The 21,776-nt window shown below is 49.7% G+C and overlaps 2 protein-coding genes across 4 annotated transcripts; both read left to right on the top strand.

Annotated features, from left to right (window-relative positions):
- The first annotated feature begins 206 nt into the window (after window positions 1-206).
- LOC129844044 (OCIA domain-containing protein 1-like) lies at window positions 207-13,010 on the top strand. Of its 3 annotated transcripts, none has more exons than XM_055912427.1 (9): window positions 207-477; window positions 724-808; window positions 987-1,040; window positions 1,954-2,001; window positions 2,398-2,527; window positions 2,608-2,689; window positions 9,789-9,882; window positions 11,730-11,894; window positions 12,573-13,010. In XM_055912427.1, the coding sequence occupies exons 1-9, from the start codon at window positions 427-429 to the stop codon at window positions 12,611-12,613; spliced, it is 750 nt and encodes a 249-aa protein (XP_055768402.1). In that variant the 5' UTR covers window positions 207-426; the 3' UTR covers window positions 12,614-13,010. The 3 variants fall into 3 exon arrangements, with proteins under 3 accessions (XP_055768402.1, XP_055768401.1, XP_055768400.1); XM_055912426.1 differs by having other exon boundaries at window positions 211-477; window positions 2,398-2,524; window positions 2,602-2,689; window positions 12,576-13,010; XM_055912425.1 differs by having other exon boundaries at window positions 211-477; window positions 2,398-2,524; window positions 2,602-2,689.
- A 2,447-nt stretch (window positions 13,011-15,457) lies between these two features.
- On the top strand, window positions 15,458-19,384 carry LOC129844045 (cysteine-rich hydrophobic domain-containing protein 2). Its single transcript, XM_055912428.1, has 6 exons — window positions 15,458-16,107; window positions 16,538-16,592; window positions 17,574-17,729; window positions 17,818-17,874; window positions 18,240-18,299; window positions 18,382-19,384. Exons 1-6 carry the CDS (start codon window positions 15,977-15,979, stop codon window positions 18,430-18,432), a joined length of 510 nt encoding a protein of 169 aa, XP_055768403.1. The 5' UTR covers window positions 15,458-15,976; the 3' UTR covers window positions 18,433-19,384.
- Window positions 19,385-21,776: the final 2,392 nt, after the last annotated feature.

Genomic DNA, 21,776 nt, shown 5'->3' with positions numbered 1-21,776 from the left:
TGACCTCGCAAGTTGTGTCGTGCATAAGAACAGCCATTAGCCGTGGTATATTGGCCATATACCACACCCCTTGGGGTTAATTCGATAAATGGATTTAGAAAAAAAATAGCTAGAATACATTTCCTCATGTAATGTTGTTGCTCTATGAATGCGATTTTACTGCTAAGAAAAACATTTAAAACAAAAGTTATCGTCAAACTTCCCGTTCCATAGCTACTACTACTTCCGGGTCAGCTTCGCTCCATGCAATGACATTGTAACCAAATATTTACTAAATCTATACGGGGAGTGTGTCTGTCTACGTTTTTGCTATACATGCTATGAATTTGTACCCGCCATTTACGAAATCTATACGGGGAGTGTGTCTGTGCAAGTTGTTGCTATACATGCTCTGAAAGACAAAGTTGACCGACATAGTTTTACAATATGACACCAATGTCTACGGGATTCAATGAAGAGCGACAGGGCAAAGCACAGGTAAACCCATAATAGTAAACTGCTACAGTAACTAAGATACTGTACCCTAGCTAGCCTCGTCTGTCACTAGGTCAGTTAGCATGCTTACTGCTACTAGCAAGCTGGAGGCTAGCTAGCTAACGTTTTCTATGCACTCGAATTCTTGACATAAAAATAACAAACCGGTTACTTCAATGGATATGTATTGATAAAATCAATGGAGGTTAGTTTTTGGGACAGCTAACCTGTGTGTGTGTGTATATATAGAGTCCTGTAGGAATGGATTACATCCCCACAGAAGATGAGAGGAGAGTCTTCAGAGAATGTAACCAGGAGAGCTTCTGGTACAGATGTAAGTTACCATGGGTAACACAGACTAACAAAATAGCAATAGATTTTACAGGAGTCTGTATTTTACAGGAGTCTATATTTTACAGGAGTCAGGTTCATGCTCAATATATCATTCATTCTATGTACAGGTATTGGTGCACATGTGATTCTAACCTTGTTTCTCCCCTCCCTTCCTATAGCCGTGCCCTTCTCAGTGGTCAGCATGCTTGTCACTCAAGGCCTCATCCATAGAGGTAGGCCCACCTCCCATTTCCATCATCACTATATCTTAGTGTACATGTATGATCTAGGAGCGTATCCAAGGGAGCATCTCAATACTCTGATATAGAATAGTAGCTTCCACTTAGTAGCTTCCACTCCACTGACTCTCCTGTGTTCCTTCCTGTCTTAACCCTGGTGACATCAAGACTGACTCTCCTGTGTTCCTTCCTGTCTTGACCCTGGTGACTTCAAGACTGACTCTCCTGTGTTCCTTCCTGTCTTAACCCTGGTGACATCAAGACTGACTCTCCTGTGTTCCTTCCTGTCTTAACCCTGGTGACATCAAGACTGACTCTCCTGTGTTCCTTCCTGTCTTAACCCTGGTGACATCAAGACTGACTCTCCTGTGTTCCTTCCTGTCTTAACCCTGGTGACTTCAAGACTGACTCTCCTGTGTTCCTTCCTGTCTTAACCCTGGTGACATCAAGACTGACTCTCCTGTCTTCCTTCCTGTCTTAACCCTGGTGACATCAAGACTGACTCTCCTGTGTTCCTTCCTGTCTTAACCCTGGTGACATCAAGACTGACTCTCTTGTCTTCCTTCCTGTCTTAACCCTGGTGACATCAAGACTGACTCTCCTGTGTTCCTTCCTGTCTTAACCCTGGTGACATCAAGACTGACTCTCCTGTGTTCCTTCCTGTCTTAACCCTGGTGACTTCAAGACTGACTCTCCTGTGTTCCTTCCTGTCTTAACCCTGGTGACATCAAGACTGACTCTCCTGTCTTCCTTCCTGTCTTAACCCTGGTGACATCAAGACTGACTCTCTTGTCTTCCTTCCTGTCTTAACCCTGGTGACATCAAGACTGACTCTCCTTGTGTTCCTTCCTGTCTTAACCCTGGTGACATCAAGACTGACTCTCCTGTGTTCCTTCCTGTGTTTTAGGAGTTCTGACGTTGTCATCCAGGTTTGGATCTCTCCCTAAAGTGGCCTGTGAGTTCACCGAATACAGATGTTTGTGTAGGAAGTGTTTGTTTGTGTACAGAAGTGTGTTTGTGTAGAAAGTGTGTGTTTGTGTAGAAAGTGTGTGTTTGTGTACAGACGCGTGTTTGTGTACAGACGCGTGTTTGTGTACAGACGCGTGTTTGTGTACAGACGCGTGTTTGTGTACAGACGCGTGTTTGTGTACAGACGCGTGTTTGTGTACAGACGCGTGTTTGTGTACAGACGCGTGTTTGTGTACAGACGCGTGTTTGTGTACAGACGCGTGTTTGTGTACAGACGCGTGTTTGTGTACAGACGCGTGTTTGTGTACAGACGCGTGTTTGTGTATAAAGTGTGTGCGCATTGTTATTTATGAGAATGTAATACAGGTGTGTGTGTGTCCAGTTGCGGGGCTGTGTGGCTACCTGGCAGGGAAGATATCGTACATGAAGCATTGTCAGGAGAAGTTCAAGAGGCTGGAGCAGTCCCCTCTGGGAGAAGCACTGAGACAGAAGACCAGACCCAACGCACAGTCAGTAACACACATACACATACATACATTCGCTCACTCATTCTCTCTCTCTCACACACTCTCTTCTTCTCTCTTAGGTCGTCTCAGGGCCCCCAGTCAGAGATGAGTGACCCCGACCAGGTGACCTTTGACCCCATGTTCCAGGCCTCTGACCCCCAGAGCCAGGTACACACATGTTTAAATAATTTATTTGAATTTACCCATCAAATGTACATAGAAAATGAATCCAAACATTTCAAAGGTCCCTGTATGCATGGCAACCAACAGTACAGGAAGCACCACCTCCTCCAAACAGCTAGGCTGCCCACGACAGCTGAAACAGAGCAGTACCTAGCCAACTGCTCTGCCATAGTTATCGTCACCTCGCCTTGGCCCACCCGTTCTCCCTGGCCCCCCCCCCGTTCTCCCTGGCCCCCCCCCCGTTCTCCCTGGCCCCCCCCCGTTCTCCCTGGCCCCTCTTGCCTCTCCACACAACAACAATATATGGTGTATTTGACACACAGAAAAAGACGTCATCATCAAACCAGCTTCCTATTACACAAGACTTTTAATGAATGTGGGGAGGCAGCTAGCCTAGTGGTTAGTGTTGGGTCAGTAACCGAAAGGTTGCTAGATCGAATCCCCCGAGCTGACAAGGTACAAATCTGTTGTTCTGCCCCTAAACAAGGCAGTTAATCCACCGTTCCCCTGAACAAGGCAGTTAATCCACCGTTCCCCTGAACAAGGCAGTTAACCCACCGTTCCCCTGAACAAGGCAGTTAACCCACCGTTCCCCTGAACAAGGCAGTTAACCCACCGTTCCCCTGAACAAGGCAGTTAACCCACCGTTCCCCTGAACAAGGCAGTTAACCCACCGTTCCCCTGAACAAGGCAGTTGACCCACCGTTCCCCTGAACAAGGCAGTTGACCCACCGTTCCCCTGAACAAGGCAGTTGACCCACCGTTCCCCTAAACAAGGCAGTTGACCCACCGTTCCCCTAAACAAGGCAGTTGACCCACCGTTCCCCTGAACAAGGCAGTTGACCCACCGTTCCCCTGAACAAGGCAGTTGACCCACCGTTCCCCTGAACAAGGCAGTTGACCCACCGTTCCCCTGAACAAGGCAGTTGACCCACCGTTCCCCTGAACAAGGCAGTTGACCCACCGTTCCCCTGAACAAGGCAGTTGACCCACCGTTCCCCTGAACAAGGCAGTTGACCCACCGTTCCCCTGAACAAGGCAGTTGACCCACCGTTCCCCTGAACAAGGCAGTTGACCCTCCGTTCCCCTGAACAAGGCAGTTGACCCGCCGTTCCCCTGAACAAGGCAGTTGACCCGCCGTTCCCCTGAACAAGGCAGTTGACCCGCCGTTCCCCTGAACAAGGCAGTTGACCCGCCGTTCCCCTGAACAAGGCAGTTGACCCGCCGTTCCCCTGAACAAGGCAGTTGACCCGCCGTTCCCCTGAACAAGGCAGTTGACCCGCCGTTCCCCTGAACAAGGCAGTTGACCCGCCGTTCCCCTGAACAAGGCAGTTGACCCGCCGTTCCCCTGAACAAGGCAGTTGACCCGCCGTTCCCCTGAACAAGGCAGTTGACCCGCCGTTCCCCTGAACAAGGCAGTTGACCCGCCGTTCCCCTGAACAAGGCAGTTGACCCGCCGTTCCCCTGAACAAGGCAGTTGACCCGCCGTTCCCCTGAACAAGGCAGTTGACCCGCCGTTCCCCTGAACAAGGCAGTTGACCCGCCGTTCCCCTGAACAAGGCAGTTGACCCGCCGTTCCCCTGAACAAGGCAGTTGACCCGCCGTTCCCCTGAACAAGGCAGTTGACCCGCCGTTCCCCTGAACAAGGCAGTTGACCCGCCGTTCCCCTGAACAAGGCAGTTGACCCGCCGTTCCCCTGAACAAGGCAGTTGACCCGCCGTTCCCCTGAACAAGGCAGTTGACCCGCCGTTCCCCTGAACAAGGCAGTTGACCCGCCGTTCCCCTGAACAAGGCAGTTGACCCGCCGTTCCCCTGAACAAGGCAGTTGACCCGCCGTTCCCCTGAACAAGGCAGTTGACCCGCCGTTCCCCTGAACAAGGCAGTTGACCCGCCGTTCCCCTGAACAAGGCAGTTGACCCGCCGTTCCCCTGAACAAGGCAGTTGACCCGCCGTTCCCCTGAACAAGGCAGTTGACCCGCCGTTCCCCTGAACAAGGCAGTTGACCCGCCGTTCCCCTGAACAAGGCAGTTGACCCGCCGTTCCCCTGAACAAGGCAGTTGACCCGCCGTTCCCCTGAACAAGGCAGTTGACCCGCCGTTCCCCTGAACAAGGCAGTTGACCCGCCGTTCCCCTGAACAAGGCAGTTGACCCGCCGTTCCCCTGAACAAGGCAGTTGACCCGCCGTTCCCCTGAACAAGGCAGTTGACCCGCCGTTCCCCTGAACAAGGCAGTTGACCCGCCGTTCCCCTGAACAAGGCAGTTGACCCGCCGTTCCCCTGAACAAGGCAGTTGACCCGCCGTTCCCCTGAACAAGGCAGTTGACCCGCCGTTCCCCTGAACAAGGCAGTTGACCCGCCGTTCCCCTGAACAAGGCAGTTGACCCGCCGTTCCCCTGAACAAGGCAGTTGACCCGCCGTTCCCCTGAACAAGGCAGTTGACCCGCCGTTCCCCTGAACAAGGCAGTTGACCCGCCGTTCCCCTGAACAAGGCAGTTGACCCGCCGTTCCCCTGAACAAGGCAGTTGACCCGCCGTTCCCCTGAACAAGGCAGTTGACCCGCCGTTCCCCTGAACAAGGCAGTTGACCCGCCGTTCCCCTGAACAAGGCAGTTGACCCGCCGTTCCCCTGAACAAGGCAGTTGACCCGCCGTTCCCCTGAACAAGGCAGTTGACCCGCCGTTCCCCTGAACAAGGCAGTTGACCCGCCGTTCCCCTGAACAAGGCAGTTGACCCGCCGTTCCCCTGAACAAGGCAGTTGACCCGCCGTTCCCCTGAACAAGGCAGTTGACCCGCCGTTCCCCTGAACAAGGCAGTTGACCCGCCGTTCCCCTGAACAAGGCAGTTGACCCGCCGTTCCCCTGAACAAGGCAGTTGACCCGCCGTTCCCCTGAACAAGGCAGTTGACCCGCCGTTCCCCTGAACAAGGCAGTTGACCCGCCGTTCCCCTGAACAAGGCAGTTGACCCGCCGTTCCCCTGAACAAGGCAGTTGACCCGCCGTTCCCCTGAACAAGGCAGTTGACCCGCCGTTCCCCTGAACAAGGCAGTTGACCCGCCGTTCCCCTGAACAAGGCAGTTGACCCGCCGTTCCCCTGAACAAGGCAGTTGACCCGCCGTTCCCCTGAACAAGGCAGTTGACCCGCCGTTCCCCTGAACAAGGCAGTTGACCCGCCGTTCCCCTGAACAAGGCAGTTGACCCGCCGTTCCCCTGAACAAGGCAGTTGACCCGCCGTTCCCCTGAACAAGGCAGTTGACCCGCCGTTCCCCTGAACAAGGCAGTTGACCCGCCGTTCCCCTGAACAAGGCAGTTGACCCGCCGTTCCCCTGAACAAGGCAGTTGACCCGCCGTTCCCCTGAACAAGGCAGTTGACCCGCCGTTCCCCTGAACAAGGCAGTTGACCCGCCGTTCCCCTGAACAAGGCAGTTGACCCGCCGTTCCCCTGAACAAGGCAGTTGACCCGCCGTTCCCCTGAACAAGGCAGTTGACCCGCCGTTCCCCTGAACAAGGCAGTTGACCCGCCGTTCCCCTGAACAAGGCAGTTGACCCGCCGTTCCCCTGAACAAGGCAGTTGACCCGCCGTTCCCCTGAACAAGGCAGTTGACCCGCCGTTCCCCTGAACAAGGCAGTTGACCCGCCGTTCCCCTGAACAAGGCAGTTGACCCGCCGTTCCCCTGAACAAGGCAGTTGACCCGCCGTTCCCCTGAACAAGGCAGTTGACCCGCCGTTCCCCTGAACAAGGCAGTTGACCCGCCGTTCCCCTGAACAAGGCAGTTGACCCGCCGTTCCCCTGAACAAGGCAGTTGACCCGCCGTTCCCCTGAACAAGGCAGTTGACCCGCCGTTCCCCTGAACAAGGCAGTTGACCCGCCGTTCCCCTGAACAAGGCAGTTGACCCGCCGTTCCCCTGAACAAGGCAGTTGACCCGCCGTTCCCCTGAACAAGGCAGTTGACCCGCCGTTCCCCTGAACAAGGCAGTTGACCCGCCGTTCCCCTGAACAAGGCAGTTGACCCGCCGTTCCCCTGAACAAGGCAGTTGACCCGCCGTTCCCCTGAACAAGGCAGTTGACCCGCCGTTCCCCTGAACAAGGCAGTTGACCCGCCGTTCCCCTGAACAAGGCAGTTGACCCGCCGTTCCCCTGAACAAGGCAGTTGACCCGCCGTTCCCCTGAACAAGGCAGTTGACCCGCCGTTCCCCTGAACAAGGCAGTTGACCCGCCGTTCCCCTGAACAAGGCAGTTGACCCGCCGTTCCCCTGAACAAGGCAGTTGACCCGCCGTTCCCCTGAACAAGGCAGTTGACCCGCCGTTCCCCTGAACAAGGCAGTTGACCCGCCGTTCCCCTGAACAAGGCAGTTGACCCGCCGTTCCCCTGAACAAGGCAGTTGACCCGCCGTTCCCCTGAACAAGGCAGTTGACCCGCCGTTCCCCTGAACAAGGCAGTTGACCCGCCGTTCCCCTGAACAAGGCAGTTGACCCGCCGTTCCCCTGAACAAGGCAGTTGACCCGCCGTTCCCCTGAACAAGGCAGTTGACCCGCCGTTCCCCTGAACAAGGCAGTTGACCCGCCGTTCCCCTGAACAAGGCAGTTGACCCGCCGTTCCCCTGAACAAGGCAGTTGACCCGCCGTTCCCCTGAACAAGGCAGTTGACCCGCCGTTCCCCTGAACAAGGCAGTTGACCCGCCGTTCCCCTGAACAAGGCAGTTGACCCGCCGTTCCCCTGAACAAGGCAGTTGACCCGCCGTTCCCCTGAACAAGGCAGTTGACCCGCCGTTCCCCTGAACAAGGCAGTTGACCCGCCGTTCCCCTGAACAAGGCAGTTGACCCGCCGTTCCCCTGAACAAGGCAGTTGACCCGCCGTTCCCCTGAACAAGGCAGTTAACCCGCCGTTCCCCTGAACAAGGCAGTTAACCCGCCGTTCCCCTGAACAAGGCCGTCATTGTTAATAAGAGTTTGTTCTTTACTGACTTGCTTAGTTAAATAAAAGTTAAATAAATAAATACATGTTTAATGTGTGCTGTTGGTGAGACTACCGGTCCGACCTCACAGGCTATCAGGTCAACAAGGAGGTCACGTCTAGCAATGTACAAAATCCTTGTATGAACAGCAACCATTCATAACATGGGCAATTTTCCCTCATGTAGAATACAAAATGGGTCATGGTTAGCAGGGTACCAGAGTGCTAGACTATATGTTGTTGGTAGAACTTGCAGCTTCGCCTTAACAGTCAACGTGAGGATGTCCTCTCCAACGGCAGCATTCTGGGACATGGAATGAGAGACAGTGTGGTCAGCACAGTCCAGAGCTTTGAGTTTCCCCCTGCAGCCTCAGTCTAGTATTGTAGTAGCTGGGAGACAGAGTGGTCAGTAGCTGGGAGACAGAGTGGTCAGCACAGTCCAGAGCAGTGAGTCCCCACTGCAGACTCAGTCTAGTGTTGTAGTAGCTGGGAGACAGTGTGGTCAGCACAGTCCAGAGCAGTGAGTTTCCCCCTGCAGCCCAGTCTAGTGTTGTAGTAGCTGGGAGACAGAGTGGTCAGCACAGTCCAGAGCAGTGAGTTTCCCCCTGCAGCCTCAGGCCAGTCTAGTGTTGTAGTAGCTGGGAGACAGTGTGGTCAGCACAGTCCAGAGCAGTGAGTTTCCCCTGCAGCCTCAGGCCAGTCTAGTGTTGTAGTAGCTGGGAGACAGACAGCACAGTCCAGAGCAGTGAGTTTCCCTCCTGCAGCCTCAGGCCAGTCTAGTGTTGTAGTAGCTGGAAGACAGTGTGGTCAGCACAGTCCAGAGCAGTGAGTCCCCACTGCAGACTCAGTCTAGTGTTGTAGTAGCTGGGAGACAGTGTGGTCAGCACAGTCCAGAGCAGTGAGTTTCCCCCTGCAGCCTCAGGCCAGTCTAGTGTTGTAGTAGCTGGGAGACAGAGTGGTCAGTAGCTGGGAGACAGAGTGGTCAGCACAGTCCAGAGCAGTGAGTCCCCACTGCAGGCTCAGTCTAGTGTTGTAGTAGCTGGGAGACAGTGTGGTCAGCACAGTCCAGAGCAGTGAGTTTCCCCCTGCAGCCCAGTCTAGTGTTGTAGTAGCTGGGAGACAGTGTGGTCAGCACAGTCCAGAGCAGTGAGTTTCCCCCTGCAGCCCAGTCTAGTGTTGTAGTAGCTGGGAGACAGTGTGGTCAGCACAGTCCAGAGCAGTGAGTCCCCACTGCAGGCTCAGTCTAGTGTTGTAGTAGCTGGGAGACAGTGTGGTCAGCACAGTCCAGAGCAGTGAGTTTCCCCTGCAGCCTCAGGCCAGTCTAGTGTTGTAGTAGCTGGGAGACAGACAGCACAGTCCAGAGCAGTGAGTTTCCCTCCTGCAGCCTCAGGCCAGTCTAGTGTTGTAGTAGCTGGGAGACAGTGTGGTCAGCACAGTCCAGAGCAGTGAGTTTCCCCCCTGCAGACTCAGTCTAGTGTTGTAGTAGCTGGGAGACAGTGTGGTCAGCACAGTCCAGAGCAGTGAGTTTCCCCCTGCAGCCCAGTCTAGTGTTGTAGTAGCTGGGAGACAGTGTGGTCAGCACAGTCCAGAGCAGTGAGTTTCCCCCTGCAGACTCAGTCTAGTGTTGTAGTAGCTGGGAGACAGTGGTCAGCACAGTCCAGAGCAGTGAGTTTCCCCCTGCAGCCTCAGTCCAGTCTAGTGTTGTAGTAGCTGGGAGACAGTGTGGTCAGCACAGTCCAGAGCAGTGAGTTCCCCCTGCAGCCTCAGGCCAGTCTAGTGTTGTAGTAGCTGGGAGACAGTGTGGTCAGCACAGTCCAGAGCAGTGAGTTCCCCCTGCAGCCTCAGGCCAGTCTAGTGTTGTAGTAGCTGGGAGACAGTGTGGTCAGCACAGTCCAGAGCAGTGAGTTCCCCCTGCAGCCTCAGTCTAGTGTTGTAGTAGCTGCATCCGTCTGATACCGAGGAGTGTTGTCCTGGATGTAGGATGAGCTTCTACAACAACACTGCAGTCTGCCACAGCTGCATCCGAGGCAGTCGCTGGCTCAGTTTGCATATCAGTCCGTTGTCCACCCGATCTCCATTCATTTCCAACACCATGTGTTCTGTGTAAGTGTTGCCGTTTTGATTCTGTGTGTCAGGTCCCACCCCACGCCAGAGACTATGGATACAGTGACGCCCCCACCGCAGCACAGACCAGCCGCACCGCTGCAGACGTCGACTACAACATGCCAGGTAACCGTGGCAGCAAGTAGTAACCTAACTACGGCGTTAACCATGACAACCCTCCAACGGTATCCTCCTAGTTAACTGCCTGATTTAACCTCAGTCTGACCCCCCCCCCCCCCCCCCCCCTACAGCCCAACCTTTGACCTCTAACCTGTATTTCTTGGATGTCTGTCCCCTGCAGCCCAGGGTCGTTTTCACTAGGAACCGAGCGGAAGGGTGCAGGGTGAAGTTGCCCCTAGACACTGATCTTAGGTCAGTTGCATTTCCCCCCCCCTCTAGTGGTTAAAGTTACCATTGGGGGGAGGGGAAGCTGATCCTAGATCTGCACCATAGACTTAGGTAGATGGCATCATTTGTATCTGTCCTATTGTGGCGTCTGAGGGCACTAGCAGCACCATTAAGGCCATCTCTAGGTTGAAGTAGTCCATCTTCTACTATTTAAACAGAGTTGGTAAATCAACTGAAAGGGCGCATACTGCCCCCTGGAGGGTGTTGTCGGAACAGGTATAAAGTCAAGGTAGGTGATTTACTGCCCCCTGGAGGGTGTTGTCTGAACAGGTATAAAGTCAAGGTTGGTGATTTACTGCCCCCTGGAGGGTGTTGTCGGAACAGGTATAAAGTCATGGTAGGTGATTTACTGCCCCCTGGAGGGTGTTGTCTGAACAGGTATAAAGCCAAGGTAGGTGATTTACTGCCCCCTGGAGGGTGTTGTCTGAACAGGTATAATGTCAAGGTTGGTGATTTACTGCCCCCTGGAGGGTGTTGTCTGAACAGGTATAAAGCCCAAGGTTGGTGATTTACTGCCCCCTGGAGGGTGTTGTCTGAACAGGTATAAAGTCAAGGTAGGTGATTTACTGCCCCCTGGAGGGTGTTGTCTGAACAGGTATAATGTCAAGGTTGGTGATTTACTGCCCCCTGGAGGGTGTTGTCTGAACAGGTATAAAGCCCAAGGTTGGTGATTTACTGCCCCCTGGAGTTATGGAATGTTTTTTCACGAGTAGATCATTCATTGGCTGATCCTTCCTGATGACCTGGATGGAATAGTGTCATCTTTCCTTTAACTAACCCATAGGAAGTCCCACTCAGTTGACTACTTTAGAATGGTGGAAGTCCTCAATGACAATGTTCATGTTAAAACAAGTTATTTCCAAGTAGATATCTATCTACGCTGAATAAAAAAATATAAAAAAACACAACATGCAACAATTTCTAAGTTACAGTTCATATAAGAAAATCAGTCAATTGATATAAATGAATTAGGCCCTAATCTATGGGTTTCACAGGACTGGGAATATAGATAATAAAAAAATACAATTAAAAAGTAGGGGCTTGGATCAGAAAACCACTCACTATCTGGTGTGACCACCATTTGCCTCTTCAATGGCTATGCAAAGTTGCTGGAAATTGGCGGGAACTGCAACACACTGTCGTACACGGTCTTTCCAGAGCATTCTAAACATGCTCACTGTCTGTGGTACGCAGGTCATGGAACTGGGACAGGTTCCGCTTCCAAGAATTGTTTACAGATCTTTGTACCATGGGGCAGTTCATTATCATGCTGAAACATGAGGTTATGGCGGTGGATAAATAGCACGACAACGGGCCTCAGGATCTCGTCACGGTATCTCTGTGCATTCAGATTGCCATCCATAAAATGCAATTGTGCAAACTGGGATGGGCCTACCTGAATTTGTCAAATTAAAAGTGCTCGTGTTCTTTTTCCTGACCCGTCACCTCTGACCCCTGAAGCCCAGTTGTTCCAATATGACAAGGAGCCCAGGAGGAAGCCAATCATGTACGAGGACTTTACCCTCTAACTTTACCCTTTACCCTCTAACCTCTAACCCCTCCAGCCCAGTCGTTCCTGGATGACGAGGAGCCCAGGAGTAAGCCCATCATGTACGAGGACCTAAGGAACAAGAACCGAGAAACCTATGAGGTCACACTTACCCAGAAGGCTGAGACGCTGCTCAAACCAGAGTCTGACCGGCCAGGGAGAACCGCCCCCAAGAAGGACGGTGAGTCAGTGGCTGTGTCCCAAATGGCACCCCTATATAGTGCACTACTTTAGACCAGAGCCCTATGGCACCCTATTCCCTATATAGTGCACTACTTTAGACCATAGCCTATAGGCTTCTGTGTGCCATTTGTTCTGATCCTTGTCTTATGTGCGAGAATAGAATGTTTCCTAGTATGTGTATTATAATTAACCAATAAGGCCAGAGGGGGTGTGGTATATGGCCAATATACCACGGCTAAGGGCTGTTCTTACGCACGATGCATCGCGGAGTGCCTGGATACAGCCCTTAGCCGTGGTATATTGGCCACATACCACAAACCCCCGAGGTGCCTTATTGCTATTATAGACTGGTTACCAACGTAATTAAATAAATAAGTGGTATGCGGTCTGATATATCACGGCTGTCAGCCAATCAGAATTCAGGGCTTGAACCACCCAGTTTATAATTATCATATTTGAAAGGCCAGTATGTCATACTCATTCCGGCTTTTCATCGTGTATGAATTGGCTGCGCGTTACTGAGGAAGGGAAGTCTGATTGGCTGCACGTTACTGAGGAAGGGAAGTTCAGACCCACTTGTCTGACAACAGCTGATAATCAAGCCAATAGGGTCATGTTCATTAGGGTGTAACGTTACAGAAATAATACATTCCCTTCATCCTCTCCTTTCTTTTAGCAGGGAAGAAGAACCTCTACGGAGACAGCTTGGAGGAGTGAGTCTCTCCATCTGTTATCACTGACAGTGGTGATTGGACTACAATACCCACAAACCCCTGTGGTTGCTTTGCTATTATTTACATCTCAATTTATAAATGTATGCGATAATCTCAATTTCATTTCCTTGATTCCTTGCGTTCTCTCTCCTCAAAACCCATTGGATGCGAAGGTCAGAGGGGCGGCAGGTAGCCTAGTGGTTAAGAGCGTTGGGCCAGTAACCGAAAGGTCGCTGGTTCAAATCCCACAAACAGACTAGGTGAAAAAATCTGTCGACGTGCCCTTGAGCAAGGCATTTAACCATAATTGCTCCTGTAAGTTGCTCTCGATAAGTGCAATTGAGATTCTCCCGTTGTCTGTCAAAAACATGTCAATAAACCCAATTGGTTTTGAGATTTCATGACGTTGTCTTTGTGTGTCTGTCACTCAGAGAATGATAAGAGGCCTCTAGTGGCCAAATGGCCTTTCCACTTCATTGGCTGATACCTCCTGTGTTTTTGCTTTATTGTAGAAAAATCAGTATATGTAAAGGATGTGAAATGGCTAGCTAGTTAGCGGTGGTGCGCGCTAATAGCCTTTCAAACGGTTGTCACTTGCTCTGAGACCTTGAAGTAGTGGTTCCCCTTGCTCTGCAAGGGCCGCGGCCTTTGTGGAGCGATGGGTAACGATGCTTCGTGGGTGACAGTTGTTGTGTGCAGATGGTCCCTGGTTCGCGCCCGGGTATGGGCGAGGGGACGGACTAAAGTTTAACTGTTACATATACATACAAGAAGTATACAAACAGAATGATAACATATGCTAGGGGGAGGGTACAACAAATGACAGATTATACAAAGACCTTAATAGATACACACATTGATTGTTTTAACAGCTTTCTTATTAGAAGAATCTAGAATGGTCTTCATGTACTGCTCGAATTCCTTCTAGAAAACACGGAAGTGTCGTTTGTTATTAGTGAATTTATGTATATGATATTTTGCCATTAGCACAATTAGATTTGAGGTAAAATAGTTTTTCCTTTATTACAGTTAAGGACACCGAGCAGCACATTCTCCCATTAAAAAACAAAAGTCATCAAAAATAAATATCTTGTCATTTCTTTACATGTAACGAAATAAAAATTCCTCATAATTGAGTAACAATCCTTCTGCATTAAAAAGTTCACTCGTAAGCAGGATATGATTATTAACCTGTTCTTTAAAAAAGACTTGTTTCTATACAAAATATCTGTATTGTTCCAAATGAAATACCTATGCGGCGATATTTTTGTATATACTAACAACCACGCTAAGAATACATGTCTATGAAAAACAGATAATTTTGTAGGGATATTATCAACTGACACCTCCTGGTGACCCTGTAGGAGTCATGTCCAACTGCGTCATCAGGATGGATCAACCAAATCGTGAAGAAAATCTACAAATAAAAATGAGATTGCCTCAAATGGTGCTGCCACAGAAGCAATAATGGCACAAGATACAAAGATAAGTCCTCTTATCTATATGGTTGCAATCTGCCGACCTAGGGTCAATAAACCAATGAACAGTATGGATTGAAATGTGTCGTTTTATAAATGCACATTTTTATTTAACCTCTACGGGTTCAGTGTCCCTAAACTGGCCCTAATGTGACTAGAATGACGTAATAAGTAACAGCCAACTTTCCAGGATATTGACATGTCTTATATAGGCAGAAAGCTTCAATTCTAGTTAATCCACCTGCAGTGTCCAATTTACAGTAGCTATTACAGTGGAAAAATACCATGCTATTGTTTGAGGAGAGTGCACAACAACAAAACACTTATCACGGCAACTGGATTGATACATTCACCTCTGAAGGTAAATAATGTACTTACATTCAGTAATCTGGCTGATTTGTCATCCTGAGGGTCCCAGAGATAAAATGGTTTTGGTTGATAAAATACATTTTTATATTCAAATGTAGGAACTGGGTTCTACAGTTTGAACCTCTGCTGTCTCTGGCCCCACAACCACCCCGCTCGGCCGTCTAGATGTGTGAAGGTTAGTGTTTTTGCTGTAGGGAAGCTAATTATCCATCATTTATGACATTCCTGGGGGTGTGTAAACTAGATTTTTTTATTACCATAGCATTTTGGTATGTTCTCTATAGTTATGTACTTGAAAATGTATCAATTGGCCAATTCGGCACATTTGAGCAAACAATTGGCAGACCTGATACAAAATATTGTGTTGTAACTGAAACGCTTCACTGGATCAGTCTGAAACTTTGCACACACTGCTGCCATCTGGTGGCCAAAATCTAAATTACAACTAAATTATCTGACTATGGCCTTTCTCTTGGATTTCAAAGATGATGAAAAAAATAGAAACGCATGTTTTTTTGTTTGTATTGTAACTACCCTGGGTTTATAAGCGCGGAAATCGACTCGGGCATGCTTTTGCGGAACAGTCGATAGCGCGCCGGACCTCGGGCTAGAAGGTCGAGGGTTCGAGACCTGCTCCCTGCTGTTTCATTACAGTATTATCTTTTTTCACATTTCCACAAACTTCAAAGTGTTTCCTTTCAAATGGTATTAAGAATATGCATTTTTTTTTTTTAGCTAGGCAAGTCAGTTAAGAACAAATTATTATTTACAATTAAGGCCTACCCCCCTGGACAAACCCTCTCCTACCCCGGACGATGCTGGGCCAATTGTGCTTCGCCCTATGGGACTCCCGATCACGGCCGGTTGTAAAACATCCTGGGAACGAACCAGGGTCTGTAGTGTCACTAGCGCTGCAATGCCTTAGACCGCTGCGCCACTCAGGAAGCCATAAAAGCCACATAGCTCAGTAGCTGCAACTAATGGAAACAATTGCTTTCCTATATACGGTTGTTTCATATGATACAGCTTTAGTGCTATGGACAGAAGGAAGAGGTTTAGCTCATGTGTGATCATCATGGTACAAGTAGGCCTAATAATCTCAACTGAATCACATGTATGTTCTTTACTGCAACCATAAATAAATTACAAATAGCTACATACTTTAACCAAGAACATACGATAGCTAGCTACTGTCGGATAAATATGTTGAGATATTTATATGTAGAATAGAATGCCATTTTGAATACAGAATACTTTCTGTGGAATTCCTGAATCGATGACGAAAGAACGTCTCTCCTCTTCCGGTTTCGTCAGGGCACTGTGGCGGATGTTGATATTCTGTTTTGGAGACCACAACCAGAGCTAGCTAGCGAGCCTTCGTCGTTGCCGGAGTTTTTTGTTGTTTGGTTGTTGTCTGACGTTTTTTAATTGTTTTCAACCAGGGAAGGATCCACTCCCCAAACGACGGCACCGTGTCTCTCCCGGCGCCTCACCGGGGAAGCGCGAGCCCGAGTCGTGCGATGATGGAGGACTTCGATGAGATCTACGAGGAGGAGGAAGAAGAGGAGGACGAGGAGAGGGCCGCGGAGGAACAGCTGCTAAAGTACGCTCCAGACCCGGTGGTCGTCCGAGGATCTGGCCACGTCACTGTGTAAGAAACCGGCAGGGCTCAATGGGGGGGGGGGGGGGGGGGGGGTTGGGGTTAAGACCCCAGCACCCGTAGGTAGCTAGTTGTCATAAAATAACGCTAACTAGATAACGAAAGTTACACTACGGCGTTAACTAGCTTGTTAGCGGAAAGCTAGCTAACGTACTCTGGTCGGTGTAATTACGATAACAGGGCCAATAAGCTAGCCTATTAGCATGTCAACGTAGCTATTAACTAGCTAAAATTACCTAGTTTATGTAATTCGGACCCATAAAATCACTATACACACCGTAACTACCTGGTTAACTAAATATACTTTCCATATGTGGTCTAGTCAAACAGTTAAATAGAACGTCACTCAAGGGATATGAGGCTATCTAGTGTTGTGTGCATCAAATAATGCATTTTACTTACCATGTTCTTGTCCCCGAAGGTTTGGACTCAGTAACAAGTTTGAGTCAGAGTTCCCATCGGCACTTACAGGGAAGGTGAGTCAACGAAAGTACATACATTTTCTGTAAATCGGCCATTTTCGACGTGTGTCCCTCAAGAGTTTTAACGAGTGCAGGTGGTCAGGGCGGTTGCCAGGTGTGCATCAATCATGATTGTATATTTTTTTGTGTTGGGATAGCGGTGAGTTGCCATTTGTTGGGAACAACTATCATACCTGGCAACCCTGCGTTTCCAGCTAGGTACAGACTCTGAGAGAATACCTTGCAAACTGGACTTTTTATTTATTTATCCATTATTTTACCAGGTAAGTTGACTGAGAACATGTTCTCATTTGCAGCAACGACCTGGGGAATAGTTACAGGGGATGAATGAGCAAATTGTAAACTGGGGATTATTAGGTGACCGTGATGGTTGATGGCCAGATTGGGAATTTAGCCAGGACACTGGGGTTAACACCCCTACTCTTACGATAAGTGTCATGGGATCTTTAATGACCTCAGAGAGTCAGGACACCCGTTTAACGTCCCATCCAAAAGACGGCACCTTACTCAGAGCAGTGTCCCCAATCACTGCCCTGGGGCATTGGGATCTTTGTTTAGACCAGAGGAAAGAGTGCCTCCTACTGGCCCTCCAACACCACTTCCAGCAGCATCTGGTCTCCCATCCAGGGACTGACCAGGACCAACCCTGCTTAGCTTCAGAAGCAAGCCAGCAGTGGTATGCAGGGTGGTATGCTGCTGGCACTTTGACAGTATTGTAACTTTGTAGTATAGTATTTGCCACTTTAAAATATAAAGATCCACCTGAATTCATTGTAATAATCATGTTTATTGGTAAGTAATATTGACTCCCCCAGGACAGCTAACTATATTTCCTGGAGACGCTGAAGGTGTGCAGGTCTCCCCAGCAGAATCGTGTGTGTTTGATTCCATCCTCGGACAAGCTCACTCTCCCTACTTGTTTCATGAATATGACCTGATTTGAGTATTTCCCCCGTCTGTCCTCTGTGTTCCTAGGTGGCGCCAGAGGAGTTCAAGGCCAGTATAAACCGTGTTAACGGCTGTCTGAAGAAGACGCTGCCAGTGAATGTGCGTTGGCTGCTGTGTGGCTGTCTCTGTTGCTGCTGTACACTAGGCTTCAGTCTCTGGCCCGTCATTTGTCTGAGCAAGAGGGTGAGAGACACTCACACGCCGACATATACACGCAGACCATCCCTCTGCGTACCATACTCAAGGTTACCTGTCTCTCTCTCCTCCTCAGACACAGAGATCCATGGAGAAGCTGTTGGATTGGGAGAACAGCAGACTGTACCACAAGGTGTGTAGGGGTGGGAGGAGGACCAGGGAGAACAGCAGACTGTACCACAAGGTGTGTAGGGGTGGGAGGAGGACCAGGGAGAACAGCAGACTGTACCACAAGGTGTGTAGGGGTGGGAGGAGGACCAGGGAGAACAGCAGACTGTACCACAAGGTGTGTAGGGGTAGGAGGAGGACCAAGAGAGATAGTTAGGTTTGACTGATCTCTCTCTCTCTCCCTCCTCTCTCTCTCCCCTCCTCTCTCTCTCTCTCCCCTCCTCTCTCCCTCTCCCCTCCTCTCTCCCTCTCCCCTCCTCTCTCCCTCTCCCCTCCTCTCTCTCTCTCCCTCTCCCCTCCTCTCTCTCTCTCCCCTCCTCTCTCTCTCAGCTGTGTTTGCATTGGAGGCTGAGCAAGAGGAAGTGTGAAACCAACAACATGATGGAATATGTGAGAACACACACACACGATGGAGTACTTGAGTAACGCACACACACACTTTGAATAACCTCTCTCTCTCTTTCCCCCTCAGGTAATCCTGATAGAGTTCCTACCCAAGATCCCCATCTTCAGACCGGACTAGCTCTCCGCGGCCCCACCCACATCCTCCCATGGTGCCTCTCTTCACTCGGCCTAGTCACCTCTCCAAAATAGCTTCCTCTTTCCTCCCCTAACCAGGCCCATACCCCTAAAACTACATCACCATTTAGTGTTTACTGAACACTATCTAGCTCCTCTATCTAGCCCCTCTATATACCCAGAAAACACCTGTTTACACCCTAAAGCCCCTTCTCTGATATCAACCTTTGACCCCTGATCTGTTGGAGGAGCTGTGACCTTTTGACCCCCCGGGGTGGCCACGTTGACTGTCATCGGTCTGTGGGTCATCATGGGAGACCCAGCTCAGAAAGGGTGTAACGGTACCATAGAACTGTGGAACTGGAGAAAGTGGACTCCTAATTTTGGACCTGCAATGATGAACCTCCTCTTCACAGCCCTTCCCTGTACACGAGGCACAATCTTTACTCAGATTTATACCCCCGTATATTGTACCCCAACCTGAACTATGAGACACTCTGTGCTGTTGGAACAGTTGATATTATACGCTGTTCTAGAACCTCTATGGAACCGCTGAGGTAACAATCAAAGGATTAGCTACAGAACTTCTACAGAAATTCAATGGAACTAATATAGAACATTCACAGAACTTCAATGGATTAGCAACGGAACAGCTATGGAACTGACAGAACATCATTAGAACGGCTGTGGAACTCCCAACGGAACGTCATTGGGCTCCCGAATGGCGCAGCGGTCTAAGGCACTGCATCTCAGTGCAAGAGGCGTCACTGCAGTACCTGGTTCGAATTCAGGCTGCATCACATCCGGCCGTGATTGGGAGTCCCATAGGGCGGCGCACAATTGGCCCAGCGTCGTCCAGGTTTGGCCGGGGTAGGCTGTCATTGTAAATAATAATTTGTTCTTAAATGACTTGCCTAGTTAAATAAAGGTTAAATAAAAATTGAACTTTGGTAGAACAGTTGTGGAACTTGCAGCATCATCCGCCTTTGACTGGTCATAGTATCAGTAGAGAGAACAGCCAAACTAACCACAGTGGATCAGTAGAGAGAACAGCCAAACTAACCACAGTGGATCAGTAGAGAGAACAGCCAAACTAACCACAGTGGATCAGTAGAGAACAGCCAAACTAACCACAGTGGATCAGTAGAGAGAACAGCCAAACTAACCACAGTGGATCGGTAGAGAGAACAGCCAAACTAACCACAGTGGATCGGTAGAGAGAACAGCCAAACTAACCACAGTGGATCGGTAGAGAGAACAGCCAAACTAACCACAGTGGATCAGTAGAGAGAACAGCCAAACTAACCACTGGATCAGTAGAGAGAACAGCCAAACTAACCACTGGATCAGTAGAGAGAACAGCCAAACTAACCACAGTGGATCGGTAGAGAGAACAGCCAAATTAACCACAGTGGATCGGTAGAGAGAACAGCCAAATTAACCACAGTGGATCGGTAGAGAGAACAGCCAAACTAACCACAGTGGATCGGTAGAGAGAACAGCCAAACTAACCACAGTGGATCAGTAGAGAGAACAGCCAAACTAACCACTGGATCAGTAGAGAGAACAGCCAAACTAACCACAGTGGATCAGTAGAGAGAACAGCCAAACTAACCACAGTGGATTGGTAGAGAGAACAGCCAAACTAACCGCAGTGGATCAGTAGAGAGAACAGCCAAACTAACCACAGTGGATCGGTAGAGAGAACAGCCAAACTAACCACAGTGGATCAGTAGAGAGAACAGCCAAACTAACCCCAGTGGATCAGTAGAGAGAACAGCCAAACTAACCACAGTGGATCGGTAGAGAGAACAGCCAAACTAACCAGTGGATCGGTAGAGAGAACAGCCAAACTAACCACTGGATCAGTAGAGAGAACATCCAAACTAACCCCAGTGGATCAGTAGAGAGAACAGCCAAACTAACCACAGTGGATCGGTAGAGAGAACATCCAAACTAACCCCAGTGGATCAGTAGAGAGAACATCCAAACTAACCACAGTGGATCAGTAGAGAGAACAGCCAAACTAACCCCAGTGGATCAGCTACATGAAACTCCTGAATCTCTCTCTGCATCCACTCAAATTAGTCTTCGTCCCAAATGTCGCCCTGTTTCTCCCTCCTCCTAGGGGCTACGTCTGCAATGGTACCCTATTACCTAACAGGATTCTGGCCAAAAGTAGGGTACTAGAGAAAAGACTGCTATTTCAGATGGTAGTCCTAGACTCCCCCTCATCTCCTCCAATAGGGTCTCATTTCAGATGGTAATCCTAGACTCCCCCTCATCTCCAATAGGGTGTAATTTCAGATGGTAATCCTAGACTCCCCTCATCTCCTCCAATAGGGTGTCATTTCAGATGGTAGTCCTAGACTCCCCCTCATCTCCTCCAATAGGGTGTCATTTCAGATGGTAATCCTAGACTCCCCTCATCTCCTCCAATAAGGTGTCATTTCAGATGGTAATCCTAGACTCCCCTCATCTCCTCCAATAGGGTGTCATTTCAGATGGTAGTCCTAGACTCCCCCTCATCTCCTCCAATAGGGTGTCATTTCAGATGGTAATCCTAGACTCCCCCTCATCTCCAATAGGGTGTCATTTCAGATGGTAATCCTAGACTCCCCCTCATCTCCTCCAATAGGGTGTCATTTCAGATGGTAATCCTAGACTCCCCTCATCTCCTCCAATAGGGTGTCATTTCAGATGGTAGTCCTAGACTCCCCCTCATCTCCTCCAATAGGGTGTCATTTCAGATGGTAATCCTAGACTCCCCTCATCTCCTCCAATAAGGTGTCATTTCAGATGGTAATCCTAGACTCCCCTCATCTCCTCCAATAGGGTGTCATTTCAGATGGTAGTCCTAGACTCCCCCTCATCTCCTCCAATAGGGTGTCATTTCAGATGGTAATCCTAGACTCCCCCTCATCTCCAATAGGGTGTCATTTCAGATGGTAATCCTAGACTCCCCCTCATCTCCTCCAATAGGGTGTCATTTCAGATGGTAATCCTAGACTCCCCCTCATCTCCAATAGGGTGTCATTTCAGATGGTAATCCTAGACTCCCCTCCTCTCCTCCAATAGGGTGTCATTTCAGATGGTAATCCTAGACTCCCCTCATCTCCTCCAATAGGATGTCATTTCAGATGGTAATCCTAGACTCCCCCTCATCTCCTCCAATAGGGTGTCATTTCAGATGGTAATCCTAGACTCCCCCTCATTTCCTCCAATAGGGTGTCATTTCAGATGGTAGTCCTAGACTCCCCTCATCTCCTCCAATAGGATGTCATTTCAGATGGTAATCCTAGACTCCCCCTCATCTCCAATAGGGTGTCATTTCAGATGGTAATCCTA

The sequence above is a fragment of the Salvelinus fontinalis genome, unplaced genomic scaffold, assembly GCF_029448725.1.
Source record: "Salvelinus fontinalis isolate EN_2023a unplaced genomic scaffold, ASM2944872v1 scaffold_0168, whole genome shotgun sequence".
NCBI classification, from domain to species: domain Eukaryota; kingdom Metazoa; phylum Chordata; class Actinopteri; order Salmoniformes; family Salmonidae; genus Salvelinus; species Salvelinus fontinalis.
Note: the sequence above shows the minus strand (reverse complement) of the source record. Positions and strands in the feature narration are given on the sequence as shown.